This window comes from Haliotis cracherodii, unplaced genomic scaffold, assembly GCF_022045235.1.
Source record: "Haliotis cracherodii isolate W230 unplaced genomic scaffold, xgHalCrac1.p SCAF_1, whole genome shotgun sequence".
Taxonomy (NCBI): domain Eukaryota; kingdom Metazoa; phylum Mollusca; class Gastropoda; order Lepetellida; family Haliotidae; genus Haliotis; species Haliotis cracherodii.
The window spans coordinates 78,314,449-78,331,025 of NW_027266264.1; the positions used below are offsets into that span (position 1 = coordinate 78,314,449).

At 39.3% G+C, this 16,577-nt stretch overlaps 1 protein-coding gene across 7 annotated transcripts in view; it reads right to left on the reverse strand.

The window, feature by feature from the left end:
• Positions 1-213: 213 nt before the first annotated feature.
• The window catches only part of LOC139478874 (long-chain-fatty-acid--CoA ligase ACSBG2-like), a 53,248-nt gene continuing 36,884 nt past the window's right edge, over positions 214-16,577 (reverse strand). For 6 of the 7 annotated variants that reach the window (XM_071261583.1, XM_071261891.1, XM_071261817.1 and 3 more), the window contains 14 exons: positions 15,759-15,844; positions 15,364-15,452; positions 14,336-14,537; positions 13,634-13,735; positions 12,748-12,795; positions 12,445-12,612; positions 11,891-12,072; positions 11,410-11,442; positions 8,143-8,330; positions 7,215-7,327; positions 5,683-5,833; positions 4,744-4,883; positions 3,457-3,703; positions 214-2,663 (listed from right to left, as the gene is read on the reverse strand). In XM_071261583.1, coding sequence (XP_071117684.1) covers positions 2,584-2,663; positions 3,457-3,703; positions 4,744-4,883; positions 5,683-5,833; positions 7,215-7,327; positions 8,143-8,330; positions 11,410-11,442; positions 11,891-12,072; positions 12,445-12,612; positions 12,748-12,795; positions 13,634-13,735; positions 14,336-14,537; positions 15,364-15,452; positions 15,759-15,844 — 1,829 coding nt within the window. In that variant the 3' untranslated portion in view covers positions 214-2,583. The remainder of the gene's footprint in view (positions 2,664-3,456; positions 3,704-4,743; positions 4,884-5,682; positions 5,834-7,214; positions 7,328-8,142; positions 8,331-11,409; positions 11,443-11,890; positions 12,073-12,444; positions 12,613-12,747; positions 12,796-13,633; positions 13,736-14,335; positions 14,538-15,363; positions 15,453-15,758; positions 15,845-16,577) is intronic. The other variant, XM_071261666.1, reaches the window with a different exon arrangement.

The window sequence follows — 16,577 nt, forward strand, 5'->3', positions numbered from 1 at the left end:
ATTTCAAAATTCATTCAAGTTCATAATTTTGAAAGCATGTTACCTAATTGCTGGAAACTACCGGTAATACAAATATTTTTTGTACTGGGGAATTTGAAACATATTTGGAAGAAAAGGGAGATAGCTTTCGTAAACAATCAAGGCAAATCAATGCAAGGCCGACTAAGATGTTCTCACAAACAAAAGACAATATACTCATTAGTCATACTGCAGTTTATTATTCAACAAAAAAAATTCAAACATTATCAGACTAATCCCTACTGTTTATACAATGTGGTCAATAATGAGCTTTGTGTAAATAAAGTTATACCATATTCTCTATAATATATATATATTGAGAATATGAGATTATGCACATACAAAATATTCAAGATATTACTTCCTGATGAGAAGCTAGACTGGAATGCAATGGGATGATGTCCGTGAACACTTCATATTTATAATTCTATTCTCATAAATCGCAACAATCATAATAATTAGTCCAGAGTACTGCCTGAGATTCAAATGATGATAAAAATTATTGCAGTACAAATTGTGTCCCCTTCAATCAATAACACAAACTGTTCACACTTCTTTGTAGAATAACAAATTATTGATGAAATGTCAATAATTTGGAGTAACATTCTTATTTAGCTGAATTTAATATTGATTGATCAATTGTTAGTGAGTCCATCTGTGACGATACAGTGACAACTGCCTCTCTGCCATCATCACATTTGGCAGAATGAACTGCAATACCTCGAGTGAGTGAGTTCTGTTTGGCTGCTTTTAGCAACATTCCCACAATATCACAACAGCGACACCAGAAATGGACTATACCAAAAATATTGTACTGTGCAAAGCAGTAGCTTCTTTCTCTGTATATTGTAATTCAACAAGCAACAAAATATAAACCATATTCATACATACTAAAATTTAAACAACAAAGACCCCAGTCAATCTCCAAATATATCCTTTTAAACAGATTTTGATTTTACTCAATCAAACGTACAAAAAAGAATGAACAATCAATCTAAAAATAATTCAGCCACGCACATACTATGCACAAATAATTCAGTCCCCAACGACTTTTATACTCAACACATACAATGTGTTTCATATACAAGGAAAACGTTTAATACAATGAGTGTTGTTGACAACTGTATTTTCATACATGAATAATTTTTAAAATCCATATTTTCATTGTACAAAATATATTGGGGAAATGTCAATATAATCTATTCCATAAATTTGTTTGTAAATACCTTTTTAGTTGTTTTCTTACAACTTTGATGACTAAATATGATAAAAGTTCAAAGTTTGATTAAACTATATGTTGGCCAAGACAGTTGACCTTGACATGACAGGCCTATACTTGGATATGTTTCTCTGTTTAACAGTGCAGATCTATAGAATTCAGCGTGACAGGAATAATGGGCTGATATTCAACATAATGAAATGGGACACCTATTTATGGTCATTATGACGATGAACAAATTGTGCCCTTGTTTTGAAATGTCTCGTACAACCACTAACGAAAAAGTTTGACAACTCACTCAATACAAAAGCCTTTGCATTTGATTAACACTCTTACAGAAATGATGAGCGAACATCAACTGAATAGTCAAACAAAAACAAAACAATGGAATCCTCAAACAATAACAAGGTTCACATTTTAGAATCCTGCTTAAGCTTGGAGTGTCTGCTAACAATGGACTGACTGCGATATGTGTGATCTACTGATTTGTTTTGATGCATGATGGGATTTGGAACAGCTGTTCCCCAGCATACCATTCATACACTGTAGTCCACAACAGTGAAAGCTGTAGCATCTAATATATGCTAATCAAAAGAAGTTAAAGATCACCCAATTTATTTTCCTGCGACTAAAGATAATCTCTCATGGCTGGTGGGTATTGCATCACACAGCCTTCCAATTGTGGGTGTTCTTTAACATGTTTTGAGTAGTAAACATGTCTGATTTTTAGAAGCTAGGATCTTTTTATATTAATCCGTAAAACGTTTATAGTGCAAGATCAGTTTGCGTATGATTTTTATTTGATTTTGTGAAACAACATTCAAGGCTGTAAATGTCAAAAAACGGTATCGGGCATAAACAGAATGGTAGAGTTTAGGACGTGAGATGTAAGGAGTGATGCAACTGCGTTCACTCAGGCTGTCTGTCTTAAGAGATGTCACATGCTACGTGTCGACAAATTACTTCTCCATCAGAACACGCGTGAGTGTGGATGGTTCTAGAGACTGTATTAAAAAGAAAGAGTGGATAGTTATGGTAATTAACCCTGATTAACAATGCCAGCTCCACGTGAGAGTGGAATGGTCTGCAGTCTTCAATGCCCTGTGACACTATCATTAACACTCTTCCTTCTACACATCCTCATCCAAACTTCTGCACCTCAGACAGGCATTTCTTCTTCTTCAGCTGTTATGTAGGACTTGATGCTTGCTGTTGCTGAAGATCCGAGTGTAAATGGCCTTAACGTACTCCTATACACATGATGGTGTCATGGCTTGATCACTTGCACTGTTATTTGTTCATTCTGGTGGGAGTCGATTGCACAGGACAGATGTTTTGAAGTGGTATTATTTCTCTGCATAGAAAGCATCTATTGTTTTTAGATACATCTTTGCGACAATTGGACGGCGAAGTTTCATGGTTGGACCTGTAGAAAGAAAATCACATCCGTATGAGTAATTTGGTTGAAATGGTTTGTATGCGAATGGCATTAACTTTCACAAAAAGACACATATGGCCAGGCCATATGATAAAACCAATACTATGTTTATTGTTTCCTCCAATCTCTTGGCACCGGTGGCGCAGTCGTCTAAGGCACTGCAATTCTGTGTAGAGTTGCATACCTTAGGCACTCCAGGAACCTATGATTGTGGGTTAGAATCCCGGTTTGCTCTGATTATGTTTCTAGGTTTGTCAGCACCATTCCCGCGCTCATGGATTTCACCTAAGTGGTAAATCTCTGAGACCTGCATCACTTCGGGCTTCCTCCCACATTACGCTAACACGCCGTGATTTAACTGGAATACTATTAATAAGCAGAGTTAAACCAAATTCACTCACTTCTACAATCTCTATATAATGGTGCGTTGCCTGGTTGGCCTATGCTAGAAGGATTACACTGACTAAATGTATCCACTTGCCATGGAGATTCGCAATACGTCCCTCGTACATGAGGTGAGGTGAAATGGGTTTAACGTCAATTTCAAAATATGTGTGTGTGTGTGTGTGTGTGTGTGTGTGTGTGTGTGTGTGTGTGTGTGTTTGTTTGTTTGTTTGTTTGTCCAGACAACTGGCAGTTTTATAGTACTATCCTACTGAGATACCATACTGCAGCTTAACATAGATACCCAACTCAGACAAGTAATACAGAGTCACAGAGACAGACAACCCAATCCATTCAGTCGCCTATCCTGTAATAACCCTGACCTACTCATTCTCACCTAACTCTCCTCCGGGTATCGAGAAGTCTTTAGGTAGGATGGACCATTTCTGGATTTTGGCTGCTCTGGACACAGCCTGGCTGTTGGCCTTGTCGATGCCTGCCTGGATGGCCTTGAGGACTGCCGTGTCCGGTCGGTCGAGGATGTCGCTGACAGTGGTTGCTGTGCTCCCTTCCGCCCTACACCACTCCATGGCTGGAGAAGTCAGTTGGTTCAGAGGCTCCATGGTATCAGGGTCAACCTCCGTCTGTGGAGAGAGGGGTGAAAGTTAACTTTTCTAGTAGGGTTCTTGAATGACCTTACCCGTATGGACATAATGAGGACTGCCCCATTACATTGGGGCCACCCTGTCTTTCAGCACAATGGAGTCTACATGGGGAAGGAAGTACCATCGAAGGCATATTTGTGTCATGCCTGGGTTTTCTTTTGTTAAAATTGAAATTTCTGAGTAAATATATGAAGCCAAATTGTTTTAGAGAGCTGTCATCTGATTGGCTCAGTAACTCATGCAGCCTTCAATTTTAGATTGGGCAGTCAAACTGTGCTCGGGGTTCACCTGATGCGATCTTTTATGGAGGTGTCTTCAGACCTTAACCAAGGAGGTATCGTATAGAAGTACAATCTGATTTCAATGAGATTGCTCAATTAATAAATGTTACATGTCCTAACATATTACTGCTTCATCCAACAGTTTGGTCCCTCTCACTCTGGGCGCAGGTATGCTTTCCAGCAAAGGCCATGCTTCCCGGGTTTATCACCAAGCAACTGGAGTATCTGACCTTGTGTGCAGGTATTCTTTAGGACTGGGACGGGTACTCGGGATGGCTCTGATTAGGACCCGAGCACACAGGACTACCCAGACCCATGGTTAGTCACGTGATATATCACCTAATGACAAACTTTCACTACACCTCCATGGCTACACTACAAGTCACTAATGTTGTCATTTCTTTCTGACTATGAACACATTTCTTCTGACTTTTATACGTTTGAATAAAGATAAAACTTCAGTCAACTTAGATGCATGACCACATTGATTTATACATGTTCCTACCTATTTTTTTTGCCACAGCTCTGGTAAAATAATACCCAATCGGACATTTTGTACCCCACTCTTTCATCTACAGCGGGTACCTGGTGAAGTTGGGGTGATGGGGGTCGCGTACCCAAATAGTAAGTATGGGCTTCTCTCAGGCCTAGTATTCTTCCTAACAAAGACCATGCCCCCCAAGTATATCACTGAGTGACTGGAGTACCCTCCCCTGAGTACATGTAGAGTGCTCTCACCCTGAGAGTAATCAGCATAGCGAGGAACTTCTTCTTGTCTCCTATCAACATACAGTTGCTGATGGCCGGGATACACTCCTTCACCGCGTCCTCGATGGGCACAGGTGCAATGTTCTCGCCTCCTGCTGTGATGATTATTTCTGGAACAATACGTACATTACTACAATGCTGAACCAAACTACAAGACAACTCCAGGACTTCCACGTCTACTGTAGGGTGAGACTTGCAGGCTTCATGCAGTATCACTTTCCTCAGTCATTACTGCATAGATTATGGTGAATTATTATGCAACAGCTGATGGTTGGTTGGTTTGTTGTTTTACGCCGCACTCAGCAATATTCCAGCTATATGACGGCGGTTTGTAAATAATCAAGTCTGGACCAGACAATCCAGTGATTGACATCATGAACATAGATCCACGCAATTGGGATCGATGACCTGCATCAACCAAGTCAGCGACCCTGACCACCTGATCCTGTTAGTCGCCTTTTACGGCAGGCATGGGTTGCTGAAGACCTATTCTACCCCGGATCTTCACGGGTCACAACAGCTAATGACTGTCGTCAGATTTTTATTAATATGAACATATATTTTGTTTGTTTGTTTTACTCTGCACTCAGTTATATTCCAGCTATATGATGCTGGTCTGTAAATAATAAAATTGGAACAGACAATCCTGTGATTGACATCATGAGCATCTATCCACACAAGTGGAATACCATGACATGCATCAACAAAGTCAGCGACCCTGACCACCGGATCCCGTTAGTCGCCTCTTATGACAAGCAAGGGTTGCTGAAGACAAGTTCTAAGCAATAAGAACCATGCTTGATAACTATAAGTCATTTGCCTGAGTTTAAGACATGATCGATCATGATTTGTTGAGAAATTTCCAACACTCTGGGTAAAATCTTCATCAGACGTGTCATGCATGTGTACCTTTGATTCTCCCGGTGATGAAGAGGAAGCCATCTTTATCCTTCTTCCCGATGTCTCCGCTGTGTAGCCAGCCCTCTTCATCCATAGTCTCCTTGGTTTTCTCTTCATTCTCCAGGTAGCCCATCAGCACATGGCGGCCATACATGCAGATCTGAGGAAACATCATGGCAGGCTTGAGGACTTGCAGAACACACCAGATGCAGACATTCAAATGTGTCCACTATCCAGGTGAGTTTAACGTCGCGTTCAAGATTATTGCACTATGTTGCAACATGCTGAGCTTCATGAAATGATCACCTTAGCACTAAGACTCAAGTCAGCCTATGTTCAAGTATATTCACCTTGGCACTAAGACTCACGTAAGCCTATGTTCAAGTATGATCACCCTAGCAGTAAAATCACGTAAGCCTATGTTCAAGTATATTCACCTTGGCACTAAGACTCACGTAAGCCTATGTTCAAGTATGATCATCTTAGCACTAAAACTAACGTAAGCCTATGTTTTGCACTTAATTCACGCTCGCGTTAATTTCAAGATTTACAGTATATTGCTCTTATGATGTCTCACACATGGTTGTATATGTAGCTTGTACATAATCACACTGGGCCAGACAGGCACACCATCGGTGGATAGCAGGACCTAAAGCTAGAACACCCAGTCCTCCTGGTCAGTTCACACAAGCATCTAATACTCAGAACTTATGCCTGGGCTCCAGAAAATAATATTCAGGCTTAAAATGTAGTGACTTCTAATTTGTATAAGTTGTGTACTGCCCCTAGTGTGCAACATGTCACACAAACTCACAACCACGTCATACATATACATAGTTATTTAACACTCAGCGAGAAGTAACACATTTCTTACACATTATTCACAGCACAGTTCATGTATGTGTGAGCATGTGAGGTGAAATGGGCTTTAGTGTCGCGTCCAAGATTATTGCGACGTGCATGCAAATGTGTGTGTGTGTGTGGCTGCTTGTACTAGTCCGGCATGATGCCGATTTATAGTGCTAGCCCACTGAGATACCATGCCGCAGTTTAACATGAATACCCCACTCAGACACAGTATACTGACTCCGAGCCGACCAGTCCCTGTTTTAGCCCCTTATGCCGAGCGCTAGACAGGGTAACAACAAGTACCATCTTTTAACGTCTTTTGGTATGACGCGGCTGGGGATCGAACCCCGAACCTTCCGCTCTCCAGGCGGACGCTCTACCACTAGACCACGGAGGCGGTCTTGTGTGATGCATGTAAGGAAATATCGGTACACAAGTTGAAAGGGATACACTGGGTATTCTCAGAGTTGTTATACTATTGCTTTTTTTTTATCAAATTTTCATCTGTATTTGTTAGCAACTCATAGTTAATTGAGTAAAGGTGATTCCTTTGCATATTTTGCGCAAATATGCAGCTAATCTGGGGCTCTGTTATCCCAATCTCCATGGAGCAAACAGGTAACAAGTAACTGTCTCATAAATAACTTGTATGTAACTTGAACAAGAATGGGAGATAACTCCAGCAAGCCTACCTCCCCATTGCCATCACTGTCAATGTTTGCAAGCTTGGTCTGAGTGCCACCATACTCAAAACCAACACTCATTACGCGGTTTTCAGCCCCAGTGCGGCCAAAGGTGTGTGGACCTGGAAAGGAACAAACAACTACTATCACATACAGTCATAAACTTGTGAAGCAACTGTGACACCAGTGCCTCTGATGTTACCGGTAACACAAACTGTTTATTTTTTGTTTTATACGTGACAATGCCTGACAATTATAGGAAATAGCAAGGTTGGTGACTGTACAATTTACTTGCAATTAGGGCTGCAACGAATACACTCTGAGGCGAATACGATTCATATCACGAATATAGGGTAACGAATACGAATATTAATTCACAAACACAATAACAAGTCAGCAGTTGATGTACTATTATTATATTCAGTGAAACAATAACAACATAAATTATTTGACATGGTTGGTTAGTTATTAATATATTATACATTCACATACTGCACTTATCCAGGTACTAGTATCTGCTCAAATGTGATAATGACCAGTGATCACATTACTGTCAAATTAAATATCATTAGAGTGTTGTCATTGAAAGAAATCTATGCATATAATATGTTCTTATGGGTATTTTTAGGTACAGGGTATGTAAATACACATGATAGCATATCCATATATATCTGATTCTAGTGGCCACGAATAACGAATTCAATTCATGATTGGTTACGGTTCGATTCACCAAATAACGAGTGAATTGTAACAGTCCTACTTGCAATATTTATTTTTGTAAACTATAGAGGTCAGTTTAGCCTATAAATTACTTGTGATAGCTCTGACAATTTTGAAATATATTTCACTTAATCTTCTTGGTGATCTTTTTCTCAACATATTTCTCAACGATTCCACCAAAATGGTAATGGATGATACCTGTGGGTGGGTGTCTCACCTGTGGACTCGCTCATGCCGTACACCTCCGCTATCGGAATGTTGAGACTGAGGAAGTACTCTAAGGTCTCCCTGGTGATGGGAGCCGCTCCAGAGATAAAAAACCTGCAGCGATCAAATCCAAGAGCTGCACGAATTTTTGCGAATACCACAGCATTCGCAATACCCCATCCAAAAGGCAATCCAGAACTGAAATTCAAATTATATACATCATCTCCCTGCATATAGATATCCAAAGACCTAAATATCATATCAAACAACCAAAATATATTATCTTGGCCAGAAAAGGCTTAGATATACTTTTTCTGCTTCATTGAAGTGAGTTAAATGAATCAAGACACTGCAGTCAGCAATATTCCAGCTACCCATTATATCATAGCAGCTTGAAAATAATGAAGTCCAAACCGGACAAACCCGTGACTAAAATCACTGGCATGACCTATGCCATCGTAACGATGAATCAAGATCAGTCAAGTCTGACTCGTGAGTCGGACAACCCAAACCCTGTCAGTTGATTCTAACAATTAGTGTAGGTTGCTGTGGAAACATTCCAGCCTGGAACTGAAAACAGGCCCAACATGACACTAGTGAGCAAATATCACCCTCTTTTCAGAATATTCGTCGGAAATTGTAATGATATATAGAGAGAAAAACACACAATACATTCAGCATTAGAAAATGGCACTAGTCCTTGCCACACTGCCCAATAGTTAAGGTATCATAAGGACTAGTAGAAATATGCCATTATTACAGGTCTTGCAATATGTTATCATTATAATGACCAGTGGACAGTTAGTTTCTATTGCTGTAATAGATTGTAGATTGTAACTTGGAACATCCAAATTAATCTCACAGCCAGAAAACAACAACAAAATATTCATTTTTTATTCACTAAAGTGAGCTGAGTGCGTCAACATGAGAGTCAGCAATATTCCAGCTTCAACTGAAGCCTGGAAATAATAAAGTGATACATATACTACACAGGAAACAAAGGCTCACAGCAAAATGCATCTTCCTCAGTCTCTGCTGGCTACATGTGTGTGACAGGCGTACTGACAGACATCAAAGAGATCTTGAGTTACATTCGAGTATGAGTGAGGGAACAACGAGGGGGCGAGTGGGGTTTATGCCAAGTCTAACGTCCAAGCTGGACCAGGAAACGTGGATCTGAGCAGGTAGTCACAGAGTCAGTACATGCAGGTATGGGTATGAGGCTGCATTCAGTCTGTCACATGACCTTGGCCTTCCATGTGAGAGGGGGGTGAAACCAAAGCATTATGGGAAACCAAACCCTGGTGTTTAAACCAATGAGCAACCACTTTAACCACAGGGCTGCCTCACCATCCCACCAACGCATCCTCAGAGGAACCGGACACCACCTTGAGACCTGTCTGGGAGGTGTATACCAACCAACACTAAATGAACACAATCGTGTACAGAACAGGAAATAGAATTTATCATGTCCAATTATGTCTTTTTGCCAATTTTAAATCTATTGACCAATTTTGTTATCACTTGTTTGTTCACCTGAAGAGATATGTATTTTTTTAATGCATATAATACTTACAAAATCTTAGTTTTTCACTGCGGGTACACATTATGCTTAGGTTGACAATATTGTCTAGAAAATAGTGTAATAGATTCTTGTTGGATGCGGAATGCCTACTGTCAACAAATGTGGAGTCAAAACTGACTTTTCTCAAGTTTGTTTATCAGAAGTAGGAATTAAAACTTCAGTTTCCTATAGACAATAAAGCAATTTGCTTCTATCCATCCCGTCCCCAAATGTATTAGTACATTGAGACTCTGGTCACAAATCAAACTTAGTCTTACGATGAGTTAACTGCCCTTGAAATGTAGCCCTGTCTGTCAAGCATGGGGACAGGGAGATGGGTAACCTATTCTGATACAGTATCATTGCTGATATTAGGGCTCAAAGTCTGTAGTAATTTCAGTGAAAATTCCCAAATTGGAATTACTCGGTAACCATTTCCCAATTCCTGCTGTTATAGTTATACCTAATGCCTTTTAGAGGTGACTTGTATGTCACTGGCAACAGGACTTATACAGAGAAAGAGGCATTAAAGATTGGTTTAACATTATTGCACTGAAACAAGTTGAGTATGGTTTAAAGCCACTTTTTGCAATATTCCAGCAATATCACAGAGGGGGACACAAGAAATGGGCTTCACATATTGTACCCATGTCGGGAATCAAACCAGGGTCTTCGGCGTGACGAGCGGATGCTTTAACCACAAGGCTACACGACCGCCCCTTATTGCATTGAGGGCAATGTTAAAGTTCAATGTTAATATACGTCTGAATTTAGGAAAATAGAAACTAAAAAAAAATTCAACCAATTTTGAATGAAATTACAATTTTCTCCAAAAACGTCTTTCCAAGGGCACTTAGTTTTGAATCTGAGAAAAATCTCACAATACATACTGTGACCCAGTGGGAGCTAAAGAACAAGCGATAAACATATTCAAATCAAAAGAAATAATCTGACGCAAAGGAGCATTCACAATTTGACACTGAACAGATGCTGACACCATAATATGCAAATAATAATATATCACTCAAAAGAAATTAAGAACACTCGATTCTTTCATATTACAATAGTTAATCTGTATAAAAGAATCAGGTTTTCTTTAACTTCTATTGAGCAGCATACACTACACATACTAAGCCAGAACTGATACCCTGATGTACCATGGTACACGATACTCTTCATTCTGTATCCATGTTTCATGTAACAAATTGTTATAATTATCTGCCCATCAGATGTTTTAGAGAGTGGTACAGATTGATATTTTGGCAGTGTTCGAAACTAAGGGGATTCCTGGGGTCCTTGAGGTCTATGATTAGGAATTGAGGGACGCCCAATATTGGGATTTGACAAGGACCCCGTGACTTTCCTGCTAAATTTGGACACTAATTTAGCAAATGGAGCCCCAAATTGGTGTTGTTTAAAGATATAATGTACAAATGTTCAAAGCATGATTCCACTAACAAACTTTATCTCTTGTATTCCTGTAAAAGTTTGAACCCCTTCAAGCAAAGTTCACTCAAATTGTGTACCATTTTTGTGTTGATCACTGAACAAAGTATCACGCTACGTATCGTATCATAGTATCAGTGTATCAGTTCAGGCCTGGATTATACACATGAGTTGCAGCACATGCTGGAGTATGTCATCAAACACATGAACACATGCAGCTACACCTGTACAACAGTCACTGGGCTAAGTGGACAACCAATCAGTTACCGTTGTTTACATGTCTTTCCTCGCTTCGTATGACTGGGTAAAAAATATTTTAGAACATAATTAATTCATTGAAATTATGTTCACTTTTCATCGTAGGATTTATTTACTATCTCGAACCATATTTGAGTGAGTGAGTGAGGTTTACGCCACTTTTAGCAATATTCCAGCAATATTACGGGGGGAACACCAGAAATGGGTTTCACACATTGTACCCGTGTCGGGAATTGAACCTGGGTCTCCGGCGTGACGAGCGAACGCTTTAACCACTAGGCTACCCGACCGCCCCTGTACCATATTTGAAGATACAGACTGGAGGTGTAAAAGTTGCACTGCTAAGACAAAAATGTTACAGCTTGTCTGTAATAATTGTTTGATAAATCTAAAAACATTAATTAGATGACTGACATCTATTGAACTTAAACATTTCAAAATGTGTTCAGTATCATCTCCAGAAAGTAGAGTAATTTATGTAGACGCCTACCCATTCTGAATATTGTAGTTTCCTTTCAGACCCACTCCCTTCGCCCAGGTGGAGATTTTCTTCTTCAATCCAGTGGTCTGTTTGCCAATGGACATCAATTTCTCCATCATCTTCTCCCAGACTCGTGGAACGCCAAAGAAAGTCGTGGGCCGGACATCCTTCAGTGTCTGGGCTAGTGTTCCCTGGAATACACCAGCAAATAACTTAATGTCAAGGTAAATATAGATGGTTCAGTCAACGATTTCGCCACATTTTGCTGTGTGGAGTTGTGTCCCCTTAGTGCGTCGGAATTCCAACAGTAGACAACAAATTTGTATGTATCCAGCAGGGCTTGCTCCTTTTAAAAGTTACTGGCCCTTCTCCTAAATGGCTGGCCTACAACTATGTGGTGGAGGTCGCTTCCATTTGGCTAATTTTGTGGTGATTTTTGAGCAAATAAAGATGTTGTTGAACACAACATTACAAAATGGTGTCATACATGGTATTTAGATACTTTTTTGAGGAAATGGTGTTTTGGTTGCATGGTAAGACAAGAAATTGTTCCATTGATCTACCTTGAGAGCGTCAGGCTGAGCGAAGTGGACAGAACCACCAAATGATATCGACAGGTAAATGTCCAACACCTGAGCTGCCACGTGACTCAAGGGGAGATAACTGACTGAAATCTCCTCTCCAAACCTGAGCTTGTTGCTATCACCTGTTGCTTTGGCTGTCCATGTGAGCTGAAACATCACACTAGCTGGTAATTTCAATTTCCATAGGCATCATATAATAACAAATATTGGAAACAATTTCAGGATTTTTACATTCTAACAATAGCAAAAAATCATGCAATCCATGACAAACTCCCTACTCACATTATCATGACTCAACATGACGCCCTTAGGGTTCCCCGTTGTCCCAGACTGAAACAAACAACAAACAATGGAAATCTGCATTTAAAACATGTCAGATAAATATTTGTACAAATTCAACTGTAATTATGTCTTTTAATGTTTGTCTTGGGACTGCTAATTTATTTCATGGTGTGTGTGTGTGTGTGTGTGTGTGTGTGTGTGTGTGTGTGTGTGTGTGTGTGTGTGTGTGTGTGTGTGTGTGTGTGTGTGTGTGTGTGTGTGTGTGTGTGTGTGTGTGTGTGTGTGTGTGTGTGTGTGTGTGTGTGTGTGGGCATGTGTGTGCGTGTGTGCAAGCAGTGTGGGTCGCATTTACTTTGTGACAGAAATAAGCGAATATACTGTGTATATAAGACTATACCATTAGAATTTATTACTATCTCAAAAACACACTGTGCATATAAGACTATACTATTAGAATATACCACTATCATGAACACTCACTGTGTGTATAAGACTATACTATTAGAATATACTACTATCTCAAACACTCACTGTGTGTATAAGACTATACTATTAGAATATACTACTATCTCAAACACTCAGTGTGACAATAATCTATACTATTAAAACATACTACTATCTCAAAGACTCACTGTTTATAAAAGACTATACTATTAAAATATACTACTATCTCAAACACTCACTGTGTATACAAGACTGTACTATTAGAATATACTACTATCTCAAAGACTCACTGTGACAATAATCTATACTATTAAAATATACTACTATCTCAAACACTCACTGTGTGTATAAGACTATACTATTGGAATATACAACTATCCTGAACACTCACTGTGTGTATAAGACTGTACTATTAGAATATACTACTATCTCCAAGACTCACTGTGTATATGAGAGTACAACATTTGTTTGGGGCGAGATTCTTCAATCTGTTTTCCAACTCTGAGTCCGGGACATTGTCTGCCATCTTCATGAAATCTTCCCACTGAAAGACAATATTTTGAAGTTAGCATGATAGAACTAAAGAATGGGTTCACATTTCATTTACAGTGCAGGAAATAATGATCTGTGAAACAATCAAGGTCTTCTCTTGCAAAAAAAACCCCAACAGATTTCAGTCTCGTCTCAACAGAGACACTCTTTGGAGATTTTCTAGTTTAGCAGCTAACAACCAATCAAAGAAGCTCCTGATGCCAACCCCTATTTGAGGCAATAAGGAATATCTAGAATATTTGGCATCTAAAATTAGTAACTTAACAAGGAAACGTTAGTAATCTTTATTTGCATGACTGACTGTATGGTTTTGATGAAAATAAATCATCTTTCAAAAAACAACTCTATCATTAAAAAACTTGCCAAAATATGCAAACCTACTTATCACAAGCTAAAAGAATGACTATTAATTGATTGTTTATGTGAGTATGGTTTTCCGCTGCTTTTAGCGCTAAACATTCCAGCAGCATCATGTCGGGGGACACCAGTGGTTGTTTAGGTAACAATGCCTGTAGGGAGGTCAATAACTAGTTAAAATTATTGAAAGCGTATTTTGGGCAAATTCAGAACATTTTTCGCTTAATCAACTTACTGAATACACAAAGGACTCTCTGTGGGCAATCTCTCCACTGTACTGGATGATGGCCTTGAGATGAGGTAGTTTGTCCTTGACCTTGATGAATTTCTGCAACTGCTGGTTGTTTTCAGCCACGATGATGTTAATCTTGGCATCACTCGCTACGAACTCGCACGCCTCAGGCGTGTTGGTTGTGTAGATTCCGGTAGCCAGGCCACTGAAATATAGCACCTTGTTAGATATACTGCAATACGTTTTTCAAACAATACATATTTCAATTTTTTGCTGTGTTCTGGTATATTGAGTGAGTGAGTGAGTGAGTTGGGTTAAACGCCGCTTTTAACAGTATTACAGTTATATCGTGGCGTGTCAGCTTAATGTGGTAGGAAAGCCCGAAGTGATGCAGGCCTCAGTCGAATCACTTCGGTGAAAAACCCACGAGCACGTGGGTGACATTGTAATATTTACTGTAGTAGGTAGAAAATAGGATCTGCATGTACAGTCAGTATCAATCACTGTCAAACACTTTAGCTCCCAATATATCGCAATACAGACACCTGTATCGCAATATAATTTGTATGCCAATACACAAACCTGTTGTTAGAAATGTTAGAAATTCAAGAAATGACTACAGTCATTGAGAGTTCCCATGATTGTAATCTAAGGATCACCCAAATACGTAAGTTTCAACATCAGTATTATTCAAGATTTACTCTGTGACAGAAATGTGCATGACTGAACTGCTGCTTGGAAAAACAGCATGATCTTGTTTGTTTGTTTAATGCTGTACTCAGCAATATTCCAGCTACCCACATAGGTATATGCAGGGGGTGTAAAAAAAAACAAAAAAGGAATCTGGGTCAGACAATCCAGTGATTGATGTTATGAGCTGCGATCCATGCTGTTGGTGTACGTTCCCATGCCATCTACCAAGTCACGACCCAACCACCCGTTTCATCCAGTGTGCTCACATCAGTTTCTTCCAAGATTACCAAAAACTTTGGTTTGCTCATTAAATAGCCAATCTATCACTGCTCAATTACCCTGCAAATATAGCTCCGAGATCAGCCAAAAACCATTCTGGAGAGTTGAAGCCAATTATCCCCACACCACTGCCGGGCTCCAAGCCAAGCTGAGAACAAAAACAACATAAATTGCAGATGACAAAAACACTATCAAAAGATTCTTGCATCACCGCTAAAACATAAAAAAACATATTCAAGCTATAAGGTTTAAACTAGATTTTCTTAATATATTTTCTTAAGCATATTACATGATCCTTGCATCACTGACTAATCATGTAAACATATTGCAGCTATAGATAAGGTTAACACATGTTTTTCTTAATCATAGTAATAATATTCAATCTATAAGGTTTACACAGATTTTTCAAAAAATATTTCTTCATGCATGTTGTTTCATGGTTGCATAAACTGACCTTGATAAAAGCCTTGGCCGTGCGACATATATCAGCATAATACTGTCTATACGTCCATTGCACCCACTCCCCATTGCGCTTCACAGCTGAAAGATAGGACAAGACTTCCTTGTCAGTGAGTGCGTGAGTTTCCGCTTGTAGCAATATTCTAGCAATACATGGTGGGGACACCAGAAATATGCTTTACAGATACGTTAAAAAACCAGATATGGAACACTAAAATTCAAGGCCTTTTCAAGGCTTTTCAATATTGTGATAAATCCAGCACACTATATTAGTTGTAAGACTGAACAAGCAGTATGAACATAACATATTTTCCAATTTCCAACAAAGGTCTAGTCTCAAAAGAAATGATTATTTCTGTCTAAGAACCCATCCCATCAAATATTCCGCCTCGTATCACTAAGCAATACAATGATTAAGTAAGGATAGGAATTTATGGATGAACAACTTCTTTATTACAATTAAGAGCGACGTTTCGGTGTAGGTTCTAACAACGTTATCAATCAAGCATTAATTGTAATAAAGAAGCTGTTCATCCATAAATTCTTATCCTTACTTAGTACTCCAACTTCTTAATGCCTATCAAAGAAGTAATACAATGATAAGCAGGGTTAACCAAAATCAAAAGCTTTACTAGCCCAGGTAAAGATAAAACGTTGAAACAATTGGGAAATTTAGAAATTGAGAAATCTGTACTAGCTCTCATGAATTGGCAGTAGACATGGGCTAGTGGCTAGTGGCTAGTGGCTAGTGGGCTAGAGTTCCAACCCTGCATCAGTGAATACGGCATCTCAGCTGGTTCTCACACAGAGACTG